General features: G+C 34.1%; 4 protein-coding genes across 6 annotated transcripts; 1 reads left to right on the forward strand and 3 right to left on the reverse strand.

The window, feature by feature from the left end:
- Positions 1–2744: 2744 nt before the first annotated feature.
- Positions 2745–9884, reverse strand: LOC126671554 (uncharacterized). 2 transcript variants are annotated; one of them, XM_050365336.2, is made up of 6 exons: positions 9674–9884; positions 5121–5138; positions 4912–5031; positions 4745–4819; positions 3732–4349; positions 2745–3233 (listed from the first exon to the last, which is right to left on the reverse strand). In XM_050365336.2, the coding sequence occupies exons 1-6, from the start codon at positions 9842–9844 to the stop codon at positions 2928–2930; spliced, it is 1308 nt and encodes a 435-aa protein (XP_050221293.1). In that variant the 5' UTR covers positions 9845–9884; the 3' UTR covers positions 2745–2927. The 2 variants fall into 2 exon arrangements, with proteins under 2 accessions (XP_050221293.1, XP_050221294.1); XM_050365337.2 differs by lacking the exon at positions 2745–3233 and adding an exon at positions 3276–3430.
- A 416-nt stretch (positions 9885–10300) lies between these two features.
- On the reverse strand, positions 10301–12532 carry LOC126671569 (floricaula/leafy homolog). The gene is made up of 3 exons (XM_050365352.2): positions 11989–12532; positions 11486–11847; positions 10301–10841 (listed from the first exon to the last, which is right to left on the reverse strand). The coding sequence occupies exons 1-3, from the start codon at positions 12413–12415 to the stop codon at positions 10479–10481; spliced, it is 1152 nt and encodes a 383-aa protein (XP_050221309.1). The 5' UTR covers positions 12416–12532; the 3' UTR covers positions 10301–10478.
- Positions 12533–17311: 4779 nt separating this feature from the next.
- LOC126675512 (pentatricopeptide repeat-containing protein At5g50990) lies at positions 17312–20138 on the forward strand. 2 transcript variants are annotated; one of them, XM_050370162.2, is made up of 2 exons: positions 17312–19222; positions 19303–20138. In XM_050370162.2, exon 1 carries the CDS (start codon positions 17383–17385, stop codon positions 18979–18981), a length of 1599 nt encoding a protein of 532 aa, XP_050226119.1. In that variant the 5' UTR covers positions 17312–17382; the 3' UTR covers positions 18982–19222; positions 19303–20138. The 2 variants fall into 2 exon arrangements, with proteins under 2 accessions (XP_050226119.1, XP_050226120.1); XM_050370163.2 differs by having other exon boundaries at positions 19328–20138.
- Positions 19489–22298, reverse strand: LOC126675521 (sec14 cytosolic factor-like). Its single transcript, XM_050370173.2, has 6 exons — positions 21949–22298; positions 20789–21044; positions 20589–20625; positions 20248–20353; positions 19923–20033; positions 19489–19750 (listed from the first exon to the last, which is right to left on the reverse strand). Exons 1-6 carry the CDS (start codon positions 22102–22104, stop codon positions 19631–19633), a joined length of 786 nt encoding a protein of 261 aa, XP_050226130.1. The 5' UTR covers positions 22105–22298; the 3' UTR covers positions 19489–19630.
- Between the last annotated feature and the right edge of the window lie 77 nt (positions 22299–22375).

Consider the following 22375-nt stretch of genomic DNA (forward strand, 5'->3'; position numbering starts at 1 on the left):
TATTGCATATTTTGTAATGTTATTTACTTTAATCAATTTTGATACTGCAATTATGACCAAAATTTTGAATTTTAATTTTTAATTTAAACTTTTATATTTTTTATCAATCACGGCCAAATTTTAAATTTGTTGTCTAATTTGTAAAAAGAATTAATACAAATATTTGGTTGCAAAAAAAACACAAAAGTCTGGATTTAAAAAATAAAATTCAAAATTTTGATCATAATTTCAAAAAAAAAACTTTTAAATTAGACATAATTATAAAAATTGAAATTTTTTGTCGTAATTGATAATATGCACAGAGGTTTAGATCAAAAAAATAGTTAGGCCTAAATGAAATATAAGCAAAAATATTTCCTTCGGTAATTTAATCTTTTTTTCAGCTAAAGAATAAAATAAAATATGTATTTAACTATAAAAACCAAACAATTAAAAACAAAAAATAAAAGTACTTCATTCGTTGCTTCTAATGATATTGTTTGAACTTGTCAAAAAAGATTGAAAAGTGAAGTAATTGATTTAAATGAAGATTTAAAAAAATAAAGGTCAAATATAGTGAGAGTTGAAAATGAATAAACTTTCGAGTTACAACAATTACGATCAATTTGAATCTCTTTACACACACATTAAAAAATATAGTTTAATTAGTTAAAAATATATTAGCTACTCCTAATATTTTTATATGAATAATTACTGCAATTTTTTTATAACATCTTTATTAAATAGTAATTCAAAATAACACAATCTTTAGTGTTTTTATTTTATTTTAAGCACAAATTACGTTTTGTCTCATCTATTAGCACAATCTTTCCAAACTTTTCATTTTACAGCTCTGTATGCATTTTATGCTTTATTTTTTGTAAAAAAAATGTCATTTTTGGCCGTATGGGTGACCAAAACGACGCCGGTTTAGACATTTATACTATATATGCCACATAATGAAAGATTGGGCTATTAGGTAAGACGTTATGTAATTTGTGCTTAAATCGAAAAAAAACGCGAAAGTTTGTGATATATGGTGATATTAACCCTAAAATTAATTTTAATATGGAAATCATCAAAAGTAGTAATCAATTTAATTTAGTTGATTAGGACTAATTTAGTTAAAATTATTTCAAATATTTATATAATTAACTAATTTCTATTTATACAAATAAGCCTATAATTTAAAACATCTAAAATAGAAACCAAGCTATTTTTTGTAGATAGTATATCAAATGCGGATGAATTATGCAACTTTTTTATTATTATTATTATTATAGCATATTGATAAAAAAAAAAATTAATTTTTTGCCACCAACCAATAAATTTTTGAAGGTTGTATAAGTTAGATTTAAAAAATAAACATTATTATTTTTGAAAAAATATCATTATATTGACTTTCACTAATTCTGTAGAATGCTGCTATTAGCTGAGACTTGACTTGATACCTAAGTTTTTTTCAATTTTAGGGTTGTACCTAAGGTGAATCCGTCACTGTTAATGTAAAATCACATGCATTAGTGTAGCCAAAATTAGTGTCCTTTTTCAGTGGAAGGATCTAAAGAAGTAAAGAACAATCATAAGTCTCACTTCGAAAATGAATGGAGGGAGTAAATATGTGAAAACAATTATGACTTTGGGTAGCTCGTCGGCGCCTCTTACTGCCGCCGCCGGTGGTGGTAATGTCGGTTTTTCTTTGTCAAATTTGTCGGCTGTTATTGACCCATTCCGCTGACCAATGTTTGTTCGATGGAGCCTATATTCTTGCAGTGTAATTTAAGTTATTCTCTTTTACCCTTTTTTTATTTTTTCTTATTTTCAAACTTTAGAAAGCTTCTAAGCTCTAATTTCACTACTCCAATCTTCTTAGTTCTTATTACTTTCATTTTGTCGGAGTGAAGTTAAAGAAATCAGATTTTCCATAACAAAATGTGCTCCAATTCTAAAGTACACGTGTGCTGTGCTGTCACCTTTTGGTCTAGCTATGTATCCCGCATGTCACTTTCAATTGTCAAGCTCGTTTTTTTAAAAGCACAGGTTCATTTCACTTTGGCCACAAAACGTTTTGTTCATATGATTAGAAATGCAAATATAAGGGAAAGTTGGGGTAATTGATCACTCAATTTTCTATTTTTTTTTTTAATTTTTGGCCACCAAATTATTATTTTTTTAATTTTTAAACTTTCATTTTTTTTTTTATTGTGGTATTTCAGGCCAAAAATATTTAAATGGTAGCCGGAAATTGACATGTACCAATCCAATTTTACTAGTTTTATTTTAAAAATTTATCAAATATGCATAATTTTACTTTGAAATGAATTTTTAGATCAAATTATGTATATACGACAAATTTTCAAATAAAAAAAATTAATTCTGGCTGCCAGCTAAATATTTTTGGCCAGCAAATACCAAAATGGAAAAAAAAAATGAAAATTCAGTGATTAAAAAAAAGAAAAATAGCTTTGTAATTAAAATAAAAAAATTCAAAAATTCAGTTATCTTCAGAATCAATTATCCGAAAAATGTGAGGAATGTAGTATTTGCGGCCAGAGATGGATTGTCCACTACTTATGCACCGAACAGCATGTTGATATTTATGCAAGCCTTTGAAAATCCAGTTTGGGCTTAATATTTTTGGGCTGGGCTCATAAAAATGTGACTCGCGAAGAACACAAGCCCAATCCTTCATAAGCACACCTAGTTATTCCTAACTGAGATATAAAAAAAGATAGTAACATATAAAAAAATACAAAATAACCATGTTATAGTAGAGAAACCAATCCAATTTTAAATCAGCAGTTAATCAAATTTATTCCAATAGTTATAATGAAAATAAGCTATGGTATATGTATTTAATCATATTTGCAGCTTCATGGCAAAAACAAGTAGCACGTATTAACGACAATCTAGTAAAACTTACAAATTAGAAGAGTGGATTCAGGCATTCAAGGTATGGCTCGCTTGCGTGATTTAGCTTGTTGAATTGCCAAAGAAGGTGATGAGCCCAAAGAAATCCAATTGTTCAAGCATGGAGTTTGTGGAACAAGTTGTCTTGTGGCAGATCTTGTAGGACGCCTGTGATCCAAGGGTCCATTCGCAACTGCTGCCTTACAGGCTTTATAATTAGCGTCAAAACAGAAAAGCCCTTGAGGTCCCATGGGACTTGCTGGTGCTTCATATTTTCTTTTCTTCTTCAATAATGTCCATAACAGCTTCTCTTCTTTTGCTTGCTCTTCCTCCAACCCTAACAACTTCAATTAACACAAATAGAAATGTAAAAAAAGACGTCATAGATGTTTCCAACATGTTTCACAAGAGTTGAAATGCTTAATAAACTAAGTAGTACGTATACTTCATTACCGATTTTTTTCGTTTCAGAAATATATTAGAAATTTGGCGTTTCCGTGTCCCTATCCAAGTGTTCCGTTTTTCCATATATGCGTTCATGCTACATAGCTCATAAGCATGATATTTCCCTCAAGCCAGCTTATGTAAATGTAAATTAAGGTTCTTGATGTATAAATGGTTCGCAAACATTGATTACTTTTATGGAATTTTCACCAACACACACTAACAACAATGATACCATTTAACAATTGTTAATCACAATTGGCAGACAAAAGAAACACAAGATAAATCATGCTTCTTTAAAATTTTGAACAATGCTACAATAAATAAGACAGAAAAGCAATACTCCATAGATCATACTAGCATCAAAAATAAGAAAAAATAACGAAGAATCCATGTACCTTATGTGGAGTATAATTCTCCATAAGCCCTCTTTGGGTATCTGGAAGTGAAAGTTGTTCTTTCATTTTCCTCACCCTATCTTCGATCGCCTTCAGTTTGTACATTGCCTCAATTTTCGCTTCTTCCGCCACTCTAACTTTCTTCCTTGCGTCTTCTAACTCACGTTTTTCATCAACCATCATCTTGTCCATCTCTTCTACAATAGCAACCAAACGCATACATGTTCCATTCGCCATATCATCCTTTAGTCCCTTAACATACTTCATCATTGGATTACACATCTTTTCTGCTAATTCATGAACTAAATCCTCAACACCACCTTCCACTGAGACAAGGACTGTATTTACATTGTTGAATATAACTTGAAGGAGCTTCAAAGTAGTCATAAAAAAGTCATTGTTTTGACCATGAAGAGTTGATATATAATGAACAGCCTTCTGGAAGAACTTGTGAAGGACAGCACGGTGGTTTCCAAGGGTTGCAAGGATGTCATCTTGACGAGAATTAACTTGGGTTTCGATTTGCCTGAGCAAGTGCACTAGCTGTAATAAGTTCGTTTGTTGCTTCACCATTAGCTCTTTTCCAGCTACGGCGGCTTTAGTTACATAACTTTCTCCCTGGATTTGTGCAAATTTGATTAATGAACATAAAAGATTCAAATACGAATATCAAAAGAGATTTATTCTTGCAATTATGATCATCATCATCACCAACAAAGATCTTAATTGCAACAAATAGGTTCAGAAGCATTATTTACTAATTGGGCAAAATCAAAACTGGAATATCTATAAATCTCGTCAATTCGATTGAAGATCTCATAGTAGGCCTTTCACAAACGAAAATTAACTAGTACATTTGAAGTTCTTCCTCTTCAATAAATAATTAACTAGTACATTCAATTATACTCTATCATTTAATAATTCATTTGATGTGTATAATCAATTCTAAATAGATTTCTAAGTAAGCTAAACATAATTATATTCCTTTAAAAGTGAATTTCAATTTTTTTTACCTCAGGTGCATTAATGTGATGGTCTCGCTTCCCTGTAGCTGGCGTTTCCGGTTCAAGTCCGTCTTTCCGATTGCCCTGCCATAAATATTTTAAACATATAAACAATTTCAAAAAAAATTAACTAACCTTCCTAAGTAAAAAAATAGAGTAATTAGCATATATTTTACATGATTCAAACTATTATCGGTAATAATAGTAGAGATTCGTCCTTCTTCTGCCATTTCCATGGTCTTCAGACCAACGAGTTTCATCAACGGAATCGCTAAAGACGCAAAAACGTCCTCTGCCTAAAGAATTCAACAAACAAAAATCAAACACTAAATAATCAAATAGAACTGAGAACAAAACAAGCGTTATTAAGAGATGGAGAAATTACTTCGAGCAAACCGGTGTTGATCTTGATAACGATGTAGTTTCTATTATGTAGCTATTGTATTTGATTCCTACTCTAATTCTTGTAGTATATACAATTGTGTAAAACTCTGCTTCTAGAGTTTCAGCTGTGTATATATATACACTTGTAATGTGCTGTGCATTTAATACAATGAGATTATCTTCCTCATTATAATCCTTTCATGGTATCAGAGCTGCTGCTTCAATAGCACGATTACCATGGCTCTCACCACACTAAATTCTTCACAAAACATTCCTTCCTTACCAAACACAGCACAAAATCTACCCATCAAACTTAACTCTTCCAATTATTTATTATGGAAAGCTCAACTTATGCCTTTACTTCACACCTATGACCTAGCCGCACACATCAATGAGGACTCATCGCCTCCTGATGTTGTTACTGCCACAGGGGATCCAAATCCTCTATATCAATCTTGGTTCCGACGTGATCAACTCGTTCTAAGCTGGATCATTGGATCAATTTCTGAGACGTTCATTCCTCAGATTGTCAACACCACTATTGCTAAAGACGCGTGGAAGAAGTTATCCACATCTTACGCTTCTGGCTCCAAAGCCCAAGTTCGTCAAATTAAAGCGAATTTCTTTCGGTTATCTAAAGAACCCACCGAAACAGTTGCCCAATATGCCCAACGTGGCAAAGGGATGTTTGATCAATTAGCTGCTCTTGGGAGCCCCATGACCGACGATGATTTGGTACAAGTTTTATCCAATGGGTTGGATTCTCATTATCGCCCATTCTTGCGATCTCTAGAGAGTCGCTTATCCTTTGTCACCTTTGATGATTTGTATGGATTACTTCTTAGTGAAGAATCAAGTATTCTTGCCGAACAAAGCCGTAATCAACCTACTGCATTCACAGCTTCAGTTAACAGCCCCACCAATTCATACCGTGGGCGAGGAGGACGCTCTCGCGGACGTGGACGTGGCTTTCGTCCTAATAATTATAGTATGCAATATTCCCCTAACCGATCTCAGAATAATACTGCTGGACGTGGTAATGATTTTTCCACCACCCGATCAGTTCCCACATGCTTTAATTGCAATGGTTTTGGCCACACCTTTCGTACGTGTTCTTCGCCAAATTACTCTTCAGATAACAGGACTGTTTTCAATCCCTCTCTGCCACCGCAACAGCCACACTTCAACCACAGACCCTATGGTAATTATGCTTCTCCCCATCCACAAACACCCCCTCCACCCCAACAACAGAATTGGATCATGGACACTGGAGCAACTCATCATTTAACACCGGAACTTGAAAATCTGACAATCCGTTCTGATTTTCAAGGCACCGATGATGTTAAGGTCGGCAATGGTAATTCTCTTTCTATTAAACATCTTGGTTCTTCTATTTGTCAATCTAAAGGTTCTACTTTTCAATTGCAGGATGTTCTTCATGTTCCTGAAATCAGTCATAATTTATTATCTATTTCTTCTTTCACTAAGACTAACAATGTTTCCGTTGAATTTTTTCCTTCCTATTTCGAGGTCAAGGATATCCACACGAGGGATTTGCTGCTTACCGGACCGATTGATAGTGGCTTATACTCTCTAACCTTGCAGCCAATACTAAATAGATCACCAAAGCTTGCTTTATCAAGTTCTATTTCTACTTGGCATCAACGTTTAGGGCATGCTAATTTTCGCACTGTTAGCAATCTTTTATCTGCTTTGCGCATTCCTTTTCAGTCTCAAAAACATATAGGCTTGTGTCATGCTTGTAGTACAAGCAAATCTCATAAATTACCCTTTGTTAGGTCTAGTTATTCTTCGCAGGGTCCTTTAGACATTATTTATTCTGATGTATGGGGACCTTCCCCGGTACCTTCTATTGATGGATTTAAATATTATGTTATTTTTATTGATAATTTCAGTCGTTATTCATGGATTTATTTTTTGCATAAGAAATCTGATGTGCTTAATACATTCATTAAGTTTCGCAATGTTGTGGAGAAATTTTTTGGTCGACCCATTAAAACCTTCCATTCAGATTTAGGAGGCGAATTTGTAGCTCTTAACGCATATTTTTCTGATAATGGTATTATTCATCGGAGTTCATGCCCACATACTCCTGAACAAAATGGAACTGCTGAGCGTAAACACCGCCACATTGTTGAAACAGGACTTTCTTTACTACATCATTCTCATGTTCCTAAATCTTATTGGACTTATGCCTTTGATGTTGCTGTTCATGTTATTAATCGTTTACCTACGCCTGTGCTTCATAATATTTCTCCTTATTCAAAATTGCTCGAAAAAACACCTGATTATAATGAATTAAAAGTTTTTGGTTGTTTGTGCTATCCTTGGCTTCGTCCCTATGCCCCAAATAAACTTGCTCCACGTTCTACTTCTTGTGTTTTTCTTGGATATAGTAAACTTCACAAAGGTTATTATTGCCTCAATTTATCTACTTCAAAAGTTCTGGTCTCACGCCATGTTTCTTTTGATGAACAGGTATTTCCATTTGCCGATCCCGTTGCCCCTCTCCGTGATCCACACAACACCACTCCTGCAACCATCATATTGCCTACACTACAAAACTTATCTCACTCACCAGCCTCCATACCCATTACACCAGCCCCTACTGTCAGCCCACCAAATTCAACAACACCACCTGCCTCAGACCTTCCATCTCCCACACCACCATCACTATCCACAACCAATATTCCTGCATTACCACAGTCCAGCCATTCTCCTCCGAAACCTACTACTTATGATCGTATTGTGACTCGTTCACAAACAGGGAACTTAAAACCCAAAATTTTCTCAGCTTTATTTACTGAGACTGAACCTTCCTCATATACTCAGGCCATTCGCAGCACTCATTGGCGCGCTGCCATGGATGAAGAGATTAATGCTCTTCTAGCCAATCATACATGGGAACTTGTACCTCGCTTACCCACTCAAAATATCATCGGCAACAAATGGGTATTTCGTATCAAGAGAAAGTCTGATGGTACCCTTGATAGATACAAAGCTCGTTTGGTGGCGAAAGGATTTCATCAACGGCCGGGAGTTGACTTTCGTGACACATACAGTCCGGTAATTAAACCCTCTACTATTCGTTTGGTCCTGTCATTGGCTATTTCGCAATCTTGGAACATTCATCAACTAGACGTGTCCAATGCCTTTTTACACGGCAAACTTGATGAAGAAGTATTTATGGCTCAACCACAAGGTTACATCAGTTCAGTTTTTCCGGATCATGTGTGCAAACTTCATAAATCTCTATATGGTTTGAAGCAGGCACCTCGGCAATGGTTTCTTTGTCTTACTGCAGCTCTACGACAATTGGGTTTCATTCACTCTAAAACTGACACCTCCTTGTACTTACTCAACAAGGAAGGTATTAAGGCCTATTGTTTGATATATGTTGATGACATTATTCTCACGGGCAACAATACTTCTCATTTGCAATCTATTATTACTTCGCTTAGTGCTCAGTTTGCTCTTAAAAATTTGGGACGCTTGAGCTACTTTCTTGGAGTTGAGGCAACTTGGCTTCCATCGGGTCTATTGTTAACTCAGCGCAAGTACATTTCAGATTTATTGACAAAAGCTAACATGTCTACTGCAAGTACTGTTAGCACACCATCCAGCCCGCAGGTCCGCCTCTCCAACACCGGCAGCTCACCATATGTTGATTCCACGTTATATCGCATGCTTGTTGGAGGTTTACAGTATTTGAATTTGACTCGTCCTGACATTTCATATTCAGTTAATAAGGTGGCTCAATTTATGCATTGTCCGCTGGAAACTCATTGGCAAGCGGTTAAACGTATTTTGAGATATCTCCAATCCACTAAGAATTCCGGTATCTTACTTCGGCCTTCTGATACCACCACACTTACAGCATACTCCGACTCAGATTGGGCGGGCTCCCTTGACGACCGGCGTTCTACATCAGGTTTCTGTCTATTTGTTGGCTGTAATATTATCTCTTGGGGCTCACGAAAGCAACGCACTGTTGCTCGTTCATCTACCGAAGCTGAATACCGTTCTTTGGCTTCCACGGTCACAGAACTTGTATGGATTCAGTCCTTATTGACTGAACTCGGTTATGTGACTACTACACCGCCAATACTATGGTGTGATAATCTCAGTGCTACTTACTTAACGACTACACCAATCTTTCACTCTCGGTCTCGTCATTTGGAAATTGATTTTCACTTTGTCCGGGAATTGATTGCGGACAAAAAGCTGCAAGTGAAATACATCTCTTCTCATGATCAAATAGCCGATGTGCTAACCAAACCATTACACAAATCTCGGTTTCAACTATTACGGGACAAATTGACTCTTTGTTCACACGATGATCAATTTGCGGGAGGGTGATAACGATGTAGTTTCTATTATGTAGCTATTGTATTTGATTCCTACTCTAATTCTTGTAGTATATACAATTGTGTAAAACTCTGCTTCTAGAGTTTCAGCTGTGTATATATATACACTTGTAATGTGCTGTGCATTTAATACAATGAGATTATCTTCCTCATTATAATCCTTTCAGATCTGAGACTTGAGCTCGTGATACGCGATCTTCATCTTCTCGTGGCGAGATGCTAGATTTTTAAGCTTGAATAGGAAATCATCAGTCAACGGAGACGAAGAAGGAGACGGAAACGGCATTATCTGTGATCTCTGACGGCGATACACAATTTTTTGCGGGAAATGGCTCATCTGAAATAACTATCTCCTGTAATTTGAAAGTTTTGAATTATGAGAGGGCAAGTTTCTTTGATTTTTTCTGATTTTGTACCTTTTTAACAAGAATGGGCTTCCTTATGGACTGGGCTTAGAAGAAGCCCATTAATTCTCTATCCTATAAATAATAGTACTAATTTTTTTGATTTTACTTCTCCAGATTCTAAGATTGCCCTCTCTGTTCCTAATTCGTTTAATCTGGTGTTCCAGACCTTGATTGGCCCGTAAGTATTGGTTCTATTCTGCTAAGTACAGTAATTAATTGCATTTTGAAGGAGTTTAAAGTTATATTGGCCTGCTAACAGTGTTAAATGCAATGTGTTTCCTCTGGTCCAAAACTAATTGCCAAATGTAATAGCCGCTATCCATTTTTTGTTTGTTATAGTTATGCCACCATTACTCAAGTAAAACATGTACAAAATATTTGCAGTCTATGAAATTTGTTAATTTATTGTGCATGAATTGTCGAAAATGGGTCCGATTCGGTTGTAATTCATAATCTAATCACAATAACTTAGATTTCTAATTAATTAGTACATTCCAAATAGACATGGATTCGAAATGCAACCATCCATTGCCAGATCCTGTAAGCTATTCTCCCACTAAAACTTCAAAAGGGCAATTGATTGCCCCCACCGGATACAGAGCTGGAAGCCGTAGCGCAATTGCGCTCAGCATGACATAGTTGACGAAGCTTAGTCGGCACATACCAAATCGCTAGACGAAGATGTGCGTTGAAAATAGCATCTATATCCCACCCTTGACGTGACGCTATGGCAACAAGCGGCTTATAACAAGCCTGTCTCCATGCTCCAACATTTTCTCCTCTCTCCTTGAAAGCTCTCCTCAGCACATTAGACGCTTCCTCATCAAGACAATGCAGCGCATAGCAATGCACATAGTGTCGCATTTTCGGCTTGTTAATGTAGCTAGCTCCCGCCTTCTTTGCGAACCTAAACACCTGATTGGTCACCTAAATCCAAAAAAAACTCAATCTTTAGCCTGTCATTAACTTTTGAAACTAATTTGCTGACACATAGAACGTGTTATATACATAGTAATATGTTAATGTAACAGTAAAAGTAGAAAAAAGCTGCTGTAAAGAATTAATTGATTTTTTAATGTTTAGGACAAAGATTTGTTTTGGTCTTAGAAATCAATTGATCATAATCATAGTCCTAATCATAATCATATACGATGAATACGGGTTTTTTAGTGATCTCTTATAAAATACATTTCAAGATCCATTGTGTAAATGGATTAGATTCAGCTCATAGATTCAAACAGACCAGCTGTTAAACCCCTGAATGTGCCACGTCATAGCACGAACTGGAGGAAAATCACATGTGAATTGAAGAATTAAGTACTCTGCTTTCTGCAATTTTAGGCCTAAGATGACAGACCAATCAGAAAGCCAGTACAAGATTTGTCACCTATTGCTTGGAACAGCTGTGTTATCCGTACGGTATCGGAAAGGGAAGCAAGAAGACAAAGAGTGAGTGTGGGTCCTATGTGATGAGACAAATCTAACGTGTTGTATTTTATGTGGGGTCTAGATTACGTATGGAAAATTTAACGGTCGAGATGCGTTTTTGTTCTTGTTTGCAAGTAGTGTACCTTAGTAGGGCATTTTTCTCCACGCTCTTTGGCAATGTTTTGAACTTGTATTAAGAAATCACGACACTGATCGTAGAGATGGAAGAGGTAATCTAGACCGTTCTTTTTTCCACGTGCCACTTCCCCCGGCTCTGTCACAATAAATGGATGCTCTCGCTGTCTCTCGTACCCACAACCACCGCCATTTTCGTCGTTATCATTTTCATCATCGTTGTCAATATCCACCACCTTTCTTTGTCCTTTCCTCCGCCGCGTCTGTTGTTGTCTCTTTCTCTCTCCGCCCATTGCCACCGCCTCCCATGCTCCTCCGCCGCCGCTCCCCGCCGCTTCCTTGTCTTGCTGCCCTGGCTCCTCCGATAACCCTATTAAATGATATTTATAATATGATATAACAGTATTTGAAACCTTTCCGAATATAAAGAGACCAATCAGAAATTTAAATAAATATGGTTCAGTCAAATGTGGAAATAAAGGAATATATAAATTAAAGGAAGAAATAAAACCTTCTTGAGATAGAGCGTCAAGAGTGTTAGTGTCTCCCGAAATTAGATTTCTTCTTCTAGAATCTTCTTCTTCGAGCCTTCTTCTTTCAGCTCTAACAGCAGCTTTAATTCCATATCTCTCACCGACGAGAAGATCCCACCTGAAAATTTGAGACAAGCTGTTCATCATCTCGTCAAGCTCTTCATCTTTCATGTTCAAGAGCGTGTTCACTGTAAACCCTAGCTCAGCTATCTTCGCTGCCGTGTAGAATCGTATCCCGTAAGGCTGAAACAATTCCTCCAACCCGCATAATAACTCCCTCGGCCTCGGCAAAGGAGGTTGCTGTGGCGGAAGCGGCGCAAGTGCCTCCAGTAGACGGTTAGGTTGCGCCACCACCGTTCTCGGGTCCCATTTGAACAAACTCGCCGTGAAGGCTTCCGGATCCATTTGGAAGTATATTTTTGATTTGCCTTTGATTATGACTGTGAAGAATGGCGGGTGCTTTGGAACTGATATAAAGACAACTGTACTGTCTCTTTCTTTTTCTTTTTTGAATTAAGAGAATGCCAAAAATACCCTTGCATGTCGACTTATGATCTGGTGGTAGAGAATGAGAAGCTAACAGAACTGGAGGCTTTGGAAATGTTTGGTTAGGACTTGACAGTTGAGATCCAACTTAGTCAGGTTCTTTTGTCGTTGCATTACATTACATTTTTTGACACGTAGGATATATTTATATCCTTTTCTGCCACGACGCCGTATTATGAAGGTACATGACAACAAAGGTTCTGCTTGAGAAACTACCTAAAATCTAGCTGATGAGTGTGTATGTGTGCAACATCACGGAGCTTTTGAGTTTGGTTTCGGGTATTAACAGCTTTTAGCCGTCTGATTGATGATTGGACGGATCAGTAGGATCAACCTTAGAATCATAGGTTCTGAAATGTTGCAAGTTTGATGAATCTGAGTGTGGCAGATTATTGTCGCCCTTTACTTTCTCGTTACGAATACAAATTGTTTCACTTGGTCGAAGTTGTCTGGTCTGTTTTCGACTTCATTGTTAACCTTATCAAACATTCCAAACTTGAAGTACTAAAATGGTCACTTCTTCTAGTTCAGAAAGTTAAATAAAGGGTCGATTATACTTATTAATTGTCCTTGAACTATCCTCTCATTACTCTAATCCTAAATTTTAATTTATTATCCCAATTGTGTTTTAATAATTTGATACTTCATGCCATTATTCGTATGTTATTTGTGTCAATTTTCATGGCGCGATAATGCAAAATGGAGTACAATGAATGTAGTTTTCTTCATTTTTTGTCATTTGATGTTTCATGATATAATAAAATAGTGTTCATATACGACTCCATTTAGCACAACACGTCAATAAAAATAATAGAAATGGCTTTAAACTAACGACATTGATAATTAAATTAAATTAAATTAAATAACAAAAATTTGAAAACTATTGGAGAATAAATTAAATGTAGGAACGGGTTGAGAAGAGAAAAAATGAGTGATTGCTACCCAAAAGGGAAAGAAATATCGTTTTCTTCTTACTACAGCCAGTTTTATGAAAAGGGATGTGGAGAGCCCAGTTTTTATTTTCTCTGTTTGTTTTTTTCATAAATATATATTTTAAATTATATAATATATGTATATTATATATATCATATCATATTTATTTATAATATATACTACTATAAATTTATAAAATATTATTTATTTATTTTTAATATATTTTAATTTGTTTTTTTATTATTAACCATTAATATGTTAACAATATATGACTATATCTACAATATACAAATAACTAATACCAAAATTTATTTTCAAATTAGAATATAAGTAAAAGCGTATACTATAGTGTAATTTCTAATGTTAATATAAATTTATAATTTTAATAATTTTAAATATATTAAATACATTAAAGTTTTTTAAAAAAATTGTCCTCTAGGATTAAAGAATCCTAATGCCTTTTGTTTTTGAATCTAGTGTCCTCATTAATGCCAATTGATTTGATTCAAATTATAAAAAAATGTAGAATTTATATTTAAATCATAAAATATAAATTGTAGTATAAAAGTATTATAGTTCATAAATTTATTTAAAATCAAATCTTTGTTTTACTGACAACCATCTAAAATTTGAACGTACAATAATCGATTTAAGTATAACACTTATCAATTACAATGCAATGATGAAAATTGGGTAATTTGTCTAATCATGGCTACATTATCAAAACAGCAAAAATCAAAATTTGTTTATTGGATTGGGAAACTTTTATTTGGATTTTAAGGAAGTGAAACTTTTATAAGAAATCGCTATAAAGGATTCCTTTTTAACAAAAAAAAAAAGTAGTTACACTATATTTACATATTCTTTATTCACAAGTTAGATACCACGAACACTTTATTCAACACGTATCATTTTGGAAACATGTCGGAAACTTGATATTTCGACTATAAAAATTTATTTTTAACATAAATTATCTTAAAATGTTTTATTTGTGTTCAAATGTCCCGTTTTCTATGTCTGTATGATGTATCCATGCTACCTAACTCGCAAGTCACAAGCAATGACGGATACACATATGGGCCAAGGGGGACACTGGATCCCCCTGGCCCTGACATTAAAAAAAAACTTACTATATATCATACGCACAGGTTGTTTTAATTACAAACCAAATTACCTCTATGCTTTGGTTTTATAATTCGTAAAACACTTTTACCTCATTTACTAAATGCTTGAGATTTTGACACATCACCAATGTTGTTGTTTTTTTGGATGAAAAACGTTTTTACTCTTTGTTTCTCATTATTAATTTTATTATCAAATTTGCTAATTAAATATTTACATCTTATATATTTGTAGTTTTATTAACATTTACATAATTTATCTAAATATTACTATTGGTACTATATATATACAATCCTAAATTATCTAATGAACATTTCAGTTAAGAATTGCAAAAGGCATTTATTTTAATAAAATTGTCATTCTTTTCATTTATATCTATTTCTTAATAAAAAATGATTTTTTTTCTTCAAAGTAAGATATTTCACTATACTGTTAATAATTTTATTTTAAAAATAGACATCATTATTTAATTTGTTATGGATAGCAATTTAAGTTTATAAACTCTAAATAAATAAGCTATAATAAGAACCATTTTAAACGATTATTAAAACTGGGATATAATATTGTTTTTTGTATTTAAAATCAATAACTATTGAAAAATAATTTTCAGTTGTAAATAAAGTTAGAAATGTATTTAGCATTATACCGTTTATTTGTTATAAATAACAATTATTAATTTAAATTATTTTTAAATTAAAAAGTGTATCATATTGTTTTGATTATTTTTTTATTTGGACCCCCCTGAATAAAAAGTCTGTATCCGTCACTGGTCACAAGCCTCACAGCACATACAGCGATAGTCAAGCAGTCTGAAAAGCCACTCTAAGGATGAGGACTGAAACTCTGCAAAGTTTATTTCATTTACTAGACTTTGGCAATTTAAAGGGGTAAATCTGTAATTGTCAATATTATATGCTTTCTTGGAAGTAAAATACTATTCCTTAGCCATGAAGAACTTAATAATTAATAAAATTTTGCACCAGAGGTGAAAGTACACAAAAACGGTCAGGTGTTTCAGCTACCGAAGCTCTTCTCGTTTCTTAAAAAAGTCTGTTCTTGTACTTCCAATAACAAAAGAATTCAAAAGAGCCCAATAAATTACTTTTTTCTCATCCATATCCTGATTTTTTAATGATCCCCTGCTTTATTACGTACTTGCACCTCATCTTTTGAATTCACCTCTGCGGTTGATTACGTTAAAACTCGGCTACGTTTCAATCAATCAGTGACTATACAACAGAGCACGCTTCAAAATACTATTTTCCACCCATTTTTTATCTTCTTTCCTGAGCAATTCAATCTTTTACTCAGAAAAAATGGATAAATAATTATTTAATGAATAATCTTTTTTGGTCAACCGCAAAAAGTCTTCAAACAATGCTAATCACGTGATGACACGTCAAATCTCTGATAAATGGCGTCAGGAGCTCAGCTTGGCTTACATAAATTAACAACAGTCAACAGTACTCTTTCATTTATTTTCCTATGCAAAAAATACCTATTATTTGTATTATCGCTATTATTATTTTTAATTACAGAAGACCCTCTAATAGTTAATATTCTATAAATTAATAATTTTAATAATTAATAGAAAATTGAGAGAATCAACTTCATTCCACGTCGGATAATTAATAATTCTATTATTTAATAATTAATAAAATTTAAAATATATTCTACATGAATATTAATTATTAGAGAGATTTTTTGAAAGAAATATATAACAATTGATGATTTATTTGAGGTAATACTAACCTTAATTCATAAAGTGTAAGTTAAAATATCATCAAATTATGACTTTTTTATTCTTTTAAGAAATTTTAAAAGAAGTTATTAGATAAACAAATTAAAGTAAGTAAAGTATCTCTGGTATAAAAAATATTAAAAATTATTTTATTTTATAAATACAATTTCTTAATAAATATCAATTGATATTTCTTAAATTGAATATAAAATTATTTCTTTTAAATAGAGTGATTGTAAAGTGTATTTAGTTAGTTTTTTATAATATAATATTAATATTAGGTCTATTAATGTAGATGCTTTAGAAAATCTTTTATAATTTTTTTATATAAATTTAATAAATTCATAATTTTAATAATTAATAAATTTTTGATCCACCATATGTATTAATTATCAGAGGGTCGGCTGTATTTACTAATAATAAACAGCTGAAATGTAATTATACCAATATCCTACTAATTTTTATCTTTATTATAAAAAAAATAGAAATAATTACCATTACCCCATGAACTTTACATCCGAACAACTATGTCCCTTCTTAAGTTTGAAAAATCACAATATCCTCTTTAATTTTTAAAATATTATATAACTGAAACCTCATTATACAAGGGGGTGTTAGTTATTCATAAAAAAAAGAGCGTTAGCTAAAGAAAAAAGGAAAATAATTATATTTTATGATTCGTGGAAAAAACAGTAATTCGGTTATAAATTCATAGGACTAATAGTAAGATCTTAAAAAATAATAAATTTTATTTTATTTTTAATTTAAACAATTAAAATATTTATAAGGCGATACATAAAAGTAATTTCATTTTTGACAAGACTACAAAATTAGCCCAACTACACTTTAGTCCAGCCCATATAATGGGCTAAACGAAGCTACTAATTGGGCTGTTTCGACAATTTTCACTGGATCCGCACAGACAGCTAAACGTATTTAGAAACGACATATCGTTTTTGTTTGATGCTTGGTATTTTTTCTGGTTAATCATCACTCGCGGTTCCTTTCAAAAAGGACTAAAGTTTGTACTATGCGGAGGCTCACTGCTCCGACCACCATGGCCGCTGCAAAATGGATTAGTTCCAACAGTTCACTCTCCTTCAATCATCCAGAGTATGAGTTATTCAATCATCTAATCGAAGCTTGTAAATCATCATCGAACTTAAAGTCTGCAACTATAACACATGCACGAGTCATCAGACTCGGGTACGGAACTCACCCGTCTCTTGCAGCATCTCTGATTTTAACCTACGTGAAGTCCGATCACTTTAACCTAGCTTGTCTACTTATAAATCAAGTTTTTTCTTGGACCGTTAATTTAACATCTCTCAATTCGGTTATTGATATTTTAATGAGGGCCGGAGAATATGAGATTGCTCACAAGGTGTTCGATAAAATGCCTGACCTAGATGTGATTACGTGGAATTCCATGATCGGTGGTTATGTTAAAAATGCACGGTTCGAGGAGGCGCTGAGATTCTTCCGAGTAATGCTTAGGGAAAATGTTGAGCCGGATAAGTTTACATTTGCATCTGTTATAACTGCTTGTGCTCGCCTTGGAGCTGTTGACAATGCTCGGTGGGTGCACGAGTTGATGGTTCGGAAAGGAATTGAATTGAACTCTATTTTGAGCTCTGCGTTAATTGATATGTACTCAAAATGTGGTAGAATTGAGTTTGCGAAGGGGATATTTAACAGCGTAATGAGAGGTGATGTTTCGGTTTGGAATTCAATGATTAATGGACTAGCAGTTCATGGACTCGCCTTAGATGCGATATCAGTGTTTTTGAGGATGGAGGTGGAGAATGTGGTACCGGATTGTATAACTTTTCTTGGCGTTTTAACAGCGTGTAGCCATTGTGGTTTGATCGAAGAAGGGCGTAAGTACTTTGATTTGATGAAAAGGAGTTCTTCAATTCGGCCGGAGCTTGAGCACTATGGAGCTATGGTTGATCTCTTAAGTCGAGCTGGGCTTCTAGAAGAGGCTTATGCTGTGATTAAAGGAATGCCTATGGAGCCGGATGTTGTTATTTGGAGGGCACTTCTTAGCGGTTCTAGAACATTCAAAATGCCAGGGCTAGGTGAAGTTGCCATTGCGAATATATCACGACGTAAGAGTGGGGATTATGTCTTGCTGTCAAACATGTACTGCTCTCAGGAGAGATGGGATAGTGCACAGGGAGTGAGGGAGATGATGCAAAGGAATAAAGTTCGTAAAGTTCAGGGGAAGAGTTGGTTTGAGTGCGATGGTGTCGTTCACCATTTTAAGTCGGGTGATAGGTCTCATCCTGAAACAGAATCAGTGTACAAAATATTGGAAGGGTTGATCCAGAGAACAAAAATGGAGGGATTTGTACACACCACGGAATTGGTTACAATGGATGTCTCTGAAGAGGAGAAGGAACGAAATTTGCATTATCACAGTGAAAAGCTGGCACTGGCCTATGCAATCTTTAAAACTAGCCCTGGAACAGAAATTATGATTTCGAAGAACCTTCGAATTTGCAATGACTGTCATAATTGGATAAAAATGGTTTCTGAGATATTAAGCAGAGTGATCATTGTTAGAGATCGTATACGTTTTCACAGGTTTGAAGGGGGATCATGTTCTTGTGGAGACTATTGGTAGTCAGTTAAGGGAGATAGAGCTATTCCAGGAATCCATAAGCAGAGTTGGCATGATTAATCTCCTACACAGCAGCTGCTGTAGTCCCAACCTCAAGAATTTGATAGGCAAACACAAGATGATATTCTATGATTACTCGGTCACTTATTAAGAAATTCCATGTTTAAATGATGCATCCTCGAATGGGTCTGCTTCGACTGTTAAACTCTGCTTCGCGTGGGAAAAGAAATAGGAAGCACAAGAGGTAAATGTCCCCGTTTCTGATATTCTTTAATGCGTTGATTTCTATTAACGAGTATGTCCTTGTTATCATATTTCATGAAGTTTAAGGAAATCAACCTTGCTTTAGAGCTAGACCAAGACCTCAAAGAATGATGCTCGGCTGTGCTGCGATGTTGTTGGAGAATGCAAAATGGAGAGTGCAGATATTCAATGGAGAGATGAATCCATTCTTGGTGAGTTTACTTGTGCAAACAATTGGCCGAGGGGATTGATATACATTTATCGATATCGATAATATGATAAATTAGAAAGCAGCTTCCGATTCTAGTTGATAGCCATCTTTTTACATAGTATTATCACTATATAAAGTCTACATGATATATTCATCATGTTGAGTCCAACTTTACAACGTTATCACTAAGGCCTTTTATTAGCAGCTTTGAAGGATTGGAACTAATGGAAGTTGACCTCCATATATCTCCGGCATTTGTGTCTCGTCAATATCTTCAAGGAGAGTCGATTTCAACTTTTTGTTCTCCACAAATACTATCTGCAAGTAGACGCAGAAACATTATGACTAGGGCTGGAAAATGCATCCACGTGCCTTTAAAGATGCTGGCGCGGCCAACAAAATAGTCATAGAAGTGTCCTATGTATGAATAGAAGAATAAGGATGAAACCTGAAGTTTGTTTTTAGGGTTAAACATATATAATCCATGTACCTTCTTCCTGGTGTTGTGGTCTATAAAAGGACAAACTAGTTTCCACACTGCCATAAAAATGTAGGGTACGTGCACAATGAACACCTTCCCCAGTCTCTCTGGAAAATAGTCCTGCAAGTTCCAATTCTGTTCATCAGTATAGTTGTAGCACTAACATTTTATTGATACATTATTTTCCGTTTCAGAAATGCGTCGAACACTTTGACATTTTGTCTATGAATTTTTATTTTTAACATAGAAAATATTAAAATGATACAGTTTCGTTGTGCTCCCGTCCATATATCTAGTTTTCTGTGTCCGTGTTACATAGCATATAGATGTATACCTGCAATATGGATAGAGCTGCAAGGTATCCATGGAAATCGCAGTTTGCGTAGCACCAACCTTGAAGATCTCCTATCACTACAAATTTCTCCTGCTCTGCTGGCACCCTGACACATCATATCACCATTTTATCATTATAGAACTTCCTTTTTCTTTTGAAATCCGTCATAAAACTTCCTTTAAACTGCAACTTGAGGGTTATTAATCAATTTGATACTTTTATCAAAGCAGTATCATAATTTTATTTGATTAGTTTAAGACATTGAAAATACTAAATTGAAGTTGGAGGTAAAAATATAATACACGGTAACAAGCCGTAAAACGATGAAGAAATAAGTATACCTGGCACATAATTTGTCCAGGGCGCCGACCACATAACCTGTACGAATGTACACATAACAACAGTTAAAACCTGACAAAAACAAAAGACCTTCTAATACAGCATGAAAATGTACATTTAAAACTCTAGTTTCAGCTGATTAATTCACAAAATGCATCATTGAAAGATTAAATAATAGAACTGAAAGCAGGCATATTCATACGCTTGAATTCATCTAAATTTTTATTTTGAAAATGCTTAGCTCCAAAGAGAACAGTAATGGGACGGCCTGTTCTATCAAATCCTTGCATAAACATTTTATTTTGTGCAATTTCATTTGGAACTTCTGATGGGGAAACTGAACCATTTGGAACAAATTCATTTCTCCATTTCAGGTACTTGAGGAGCATGGCAGAAGCTTTCTTCACATCGAAATCACGAGCTCGGAGAAATCTTTTAAGAGTCATGTCATCAATTTCCTGCACACCAAAGCTTAAAATTATAAATGGACCACTCACTTTAATATGATTTTAAATGTTTTTGTCAGAAAGTATGCGGTAAATTTTGTCAAATAGTACATCTCATGAAAGCTAAAGTTATTGCACCCCTTTTTGCAGTCAACTAGTTGTACGGTTAAATTTAAAAGGAGTATTAATTTGAAAGGAATATTAGAATTTTTTTTTTTTTAGTTAATATCGTTGGTTTTAATGTTATCAAACTAAGAGATTGTTTAAATTGATAGATTTTAATTAAATAAAATTATACGCTCTTCAAAGTTCATAAATTAAATTAAATCAATATAATAAGATAGAATGTTATTGTAGTCTTCTAAAAATTAAAATCCTATCGATTTATGTGAGTAAGATTTAAAATTCATGATCTCAATAACGGTTATATAGATTATAAAAAAAAAATCCAATTCAAACTGCGGTTAAGTGATTTTTTTATGAATTTTCAATGAGTAACAGTCAGAGAATTAATATTCTTGAAAAGTTTTCAGGTCATATGCATTCATTGAAAAACGTTTCTATTACCTTTAAAAATTGATTTCCATAAAATTTGGAAAAATAAACCAAGAGAGACATATTTTGAAACAGATTTATAGTTCTCTCCTACAACTTGAGTATCAAGAACTGTGAGTTGTTAGTTAGTGACCAACTAGAGCTACACTCCATACGTTTTGGAGATTAATTACCTGCCTGATATATCGTTCAACAGGTTCAAATCTAAGACTATTTCAACCCTAAACCAAAAACCAAAAAAATAACAAATCAAGAAACTACAATTTTTTATGCAGTCTGAGTTCATACTTTATTCATAAAATCAAACCAATTAAAAGTTAAAAGAATATGATAAATTAGTGAAAAATATGTAAAAGTTTACCTTGGAAATAAAGGGTGGTTGTGTTTGAAGAGAATCTCTGAAAAGACGGAGTTTAGCTACCATCCCATTGCTTTGACAGTCACTCTCTTCAACTGCATAATTTTGTTTCCCCGTTTGATCTCCATTAATTTTCGTCATTTGTTCACCGTTCATCATGTGAACTCGAATTCTTTCTATCTTTTGGGGTTTTTTAATACCAACTCCGAGGCTTACTTTTAACAGAAAGAAACAACAAAGTTTGCCGAAATGTGAAGGAAAAAACGCATTAACTGTTGAGCTACATCATTTAAGACATGCGTTATGCATATACTTCGATTCTCGATCACAATTCACACCTTACAATTACATGAAGGTGGTGGATGATATTAATGACTTGTACTACTAGTTAGTTATACATGTTCAACCACACACGACTTCTTGTTTCCCA

The sequence above is a fragment of the Mercurialis annua genome, linkage group LG3 (assembly GCF_937616625.2).
Source record: "Mercurialis annua linkage group LG3, ddMerAnnu1.2, whole genome shotgun sequence".
Lineage (NCBI taxonomy): Eukaryota > Viridiplantae > Streptophyta > Magnoliopsida > Malpighiales > Euphorbiaceae > Mercurialis > Mercurialis annua.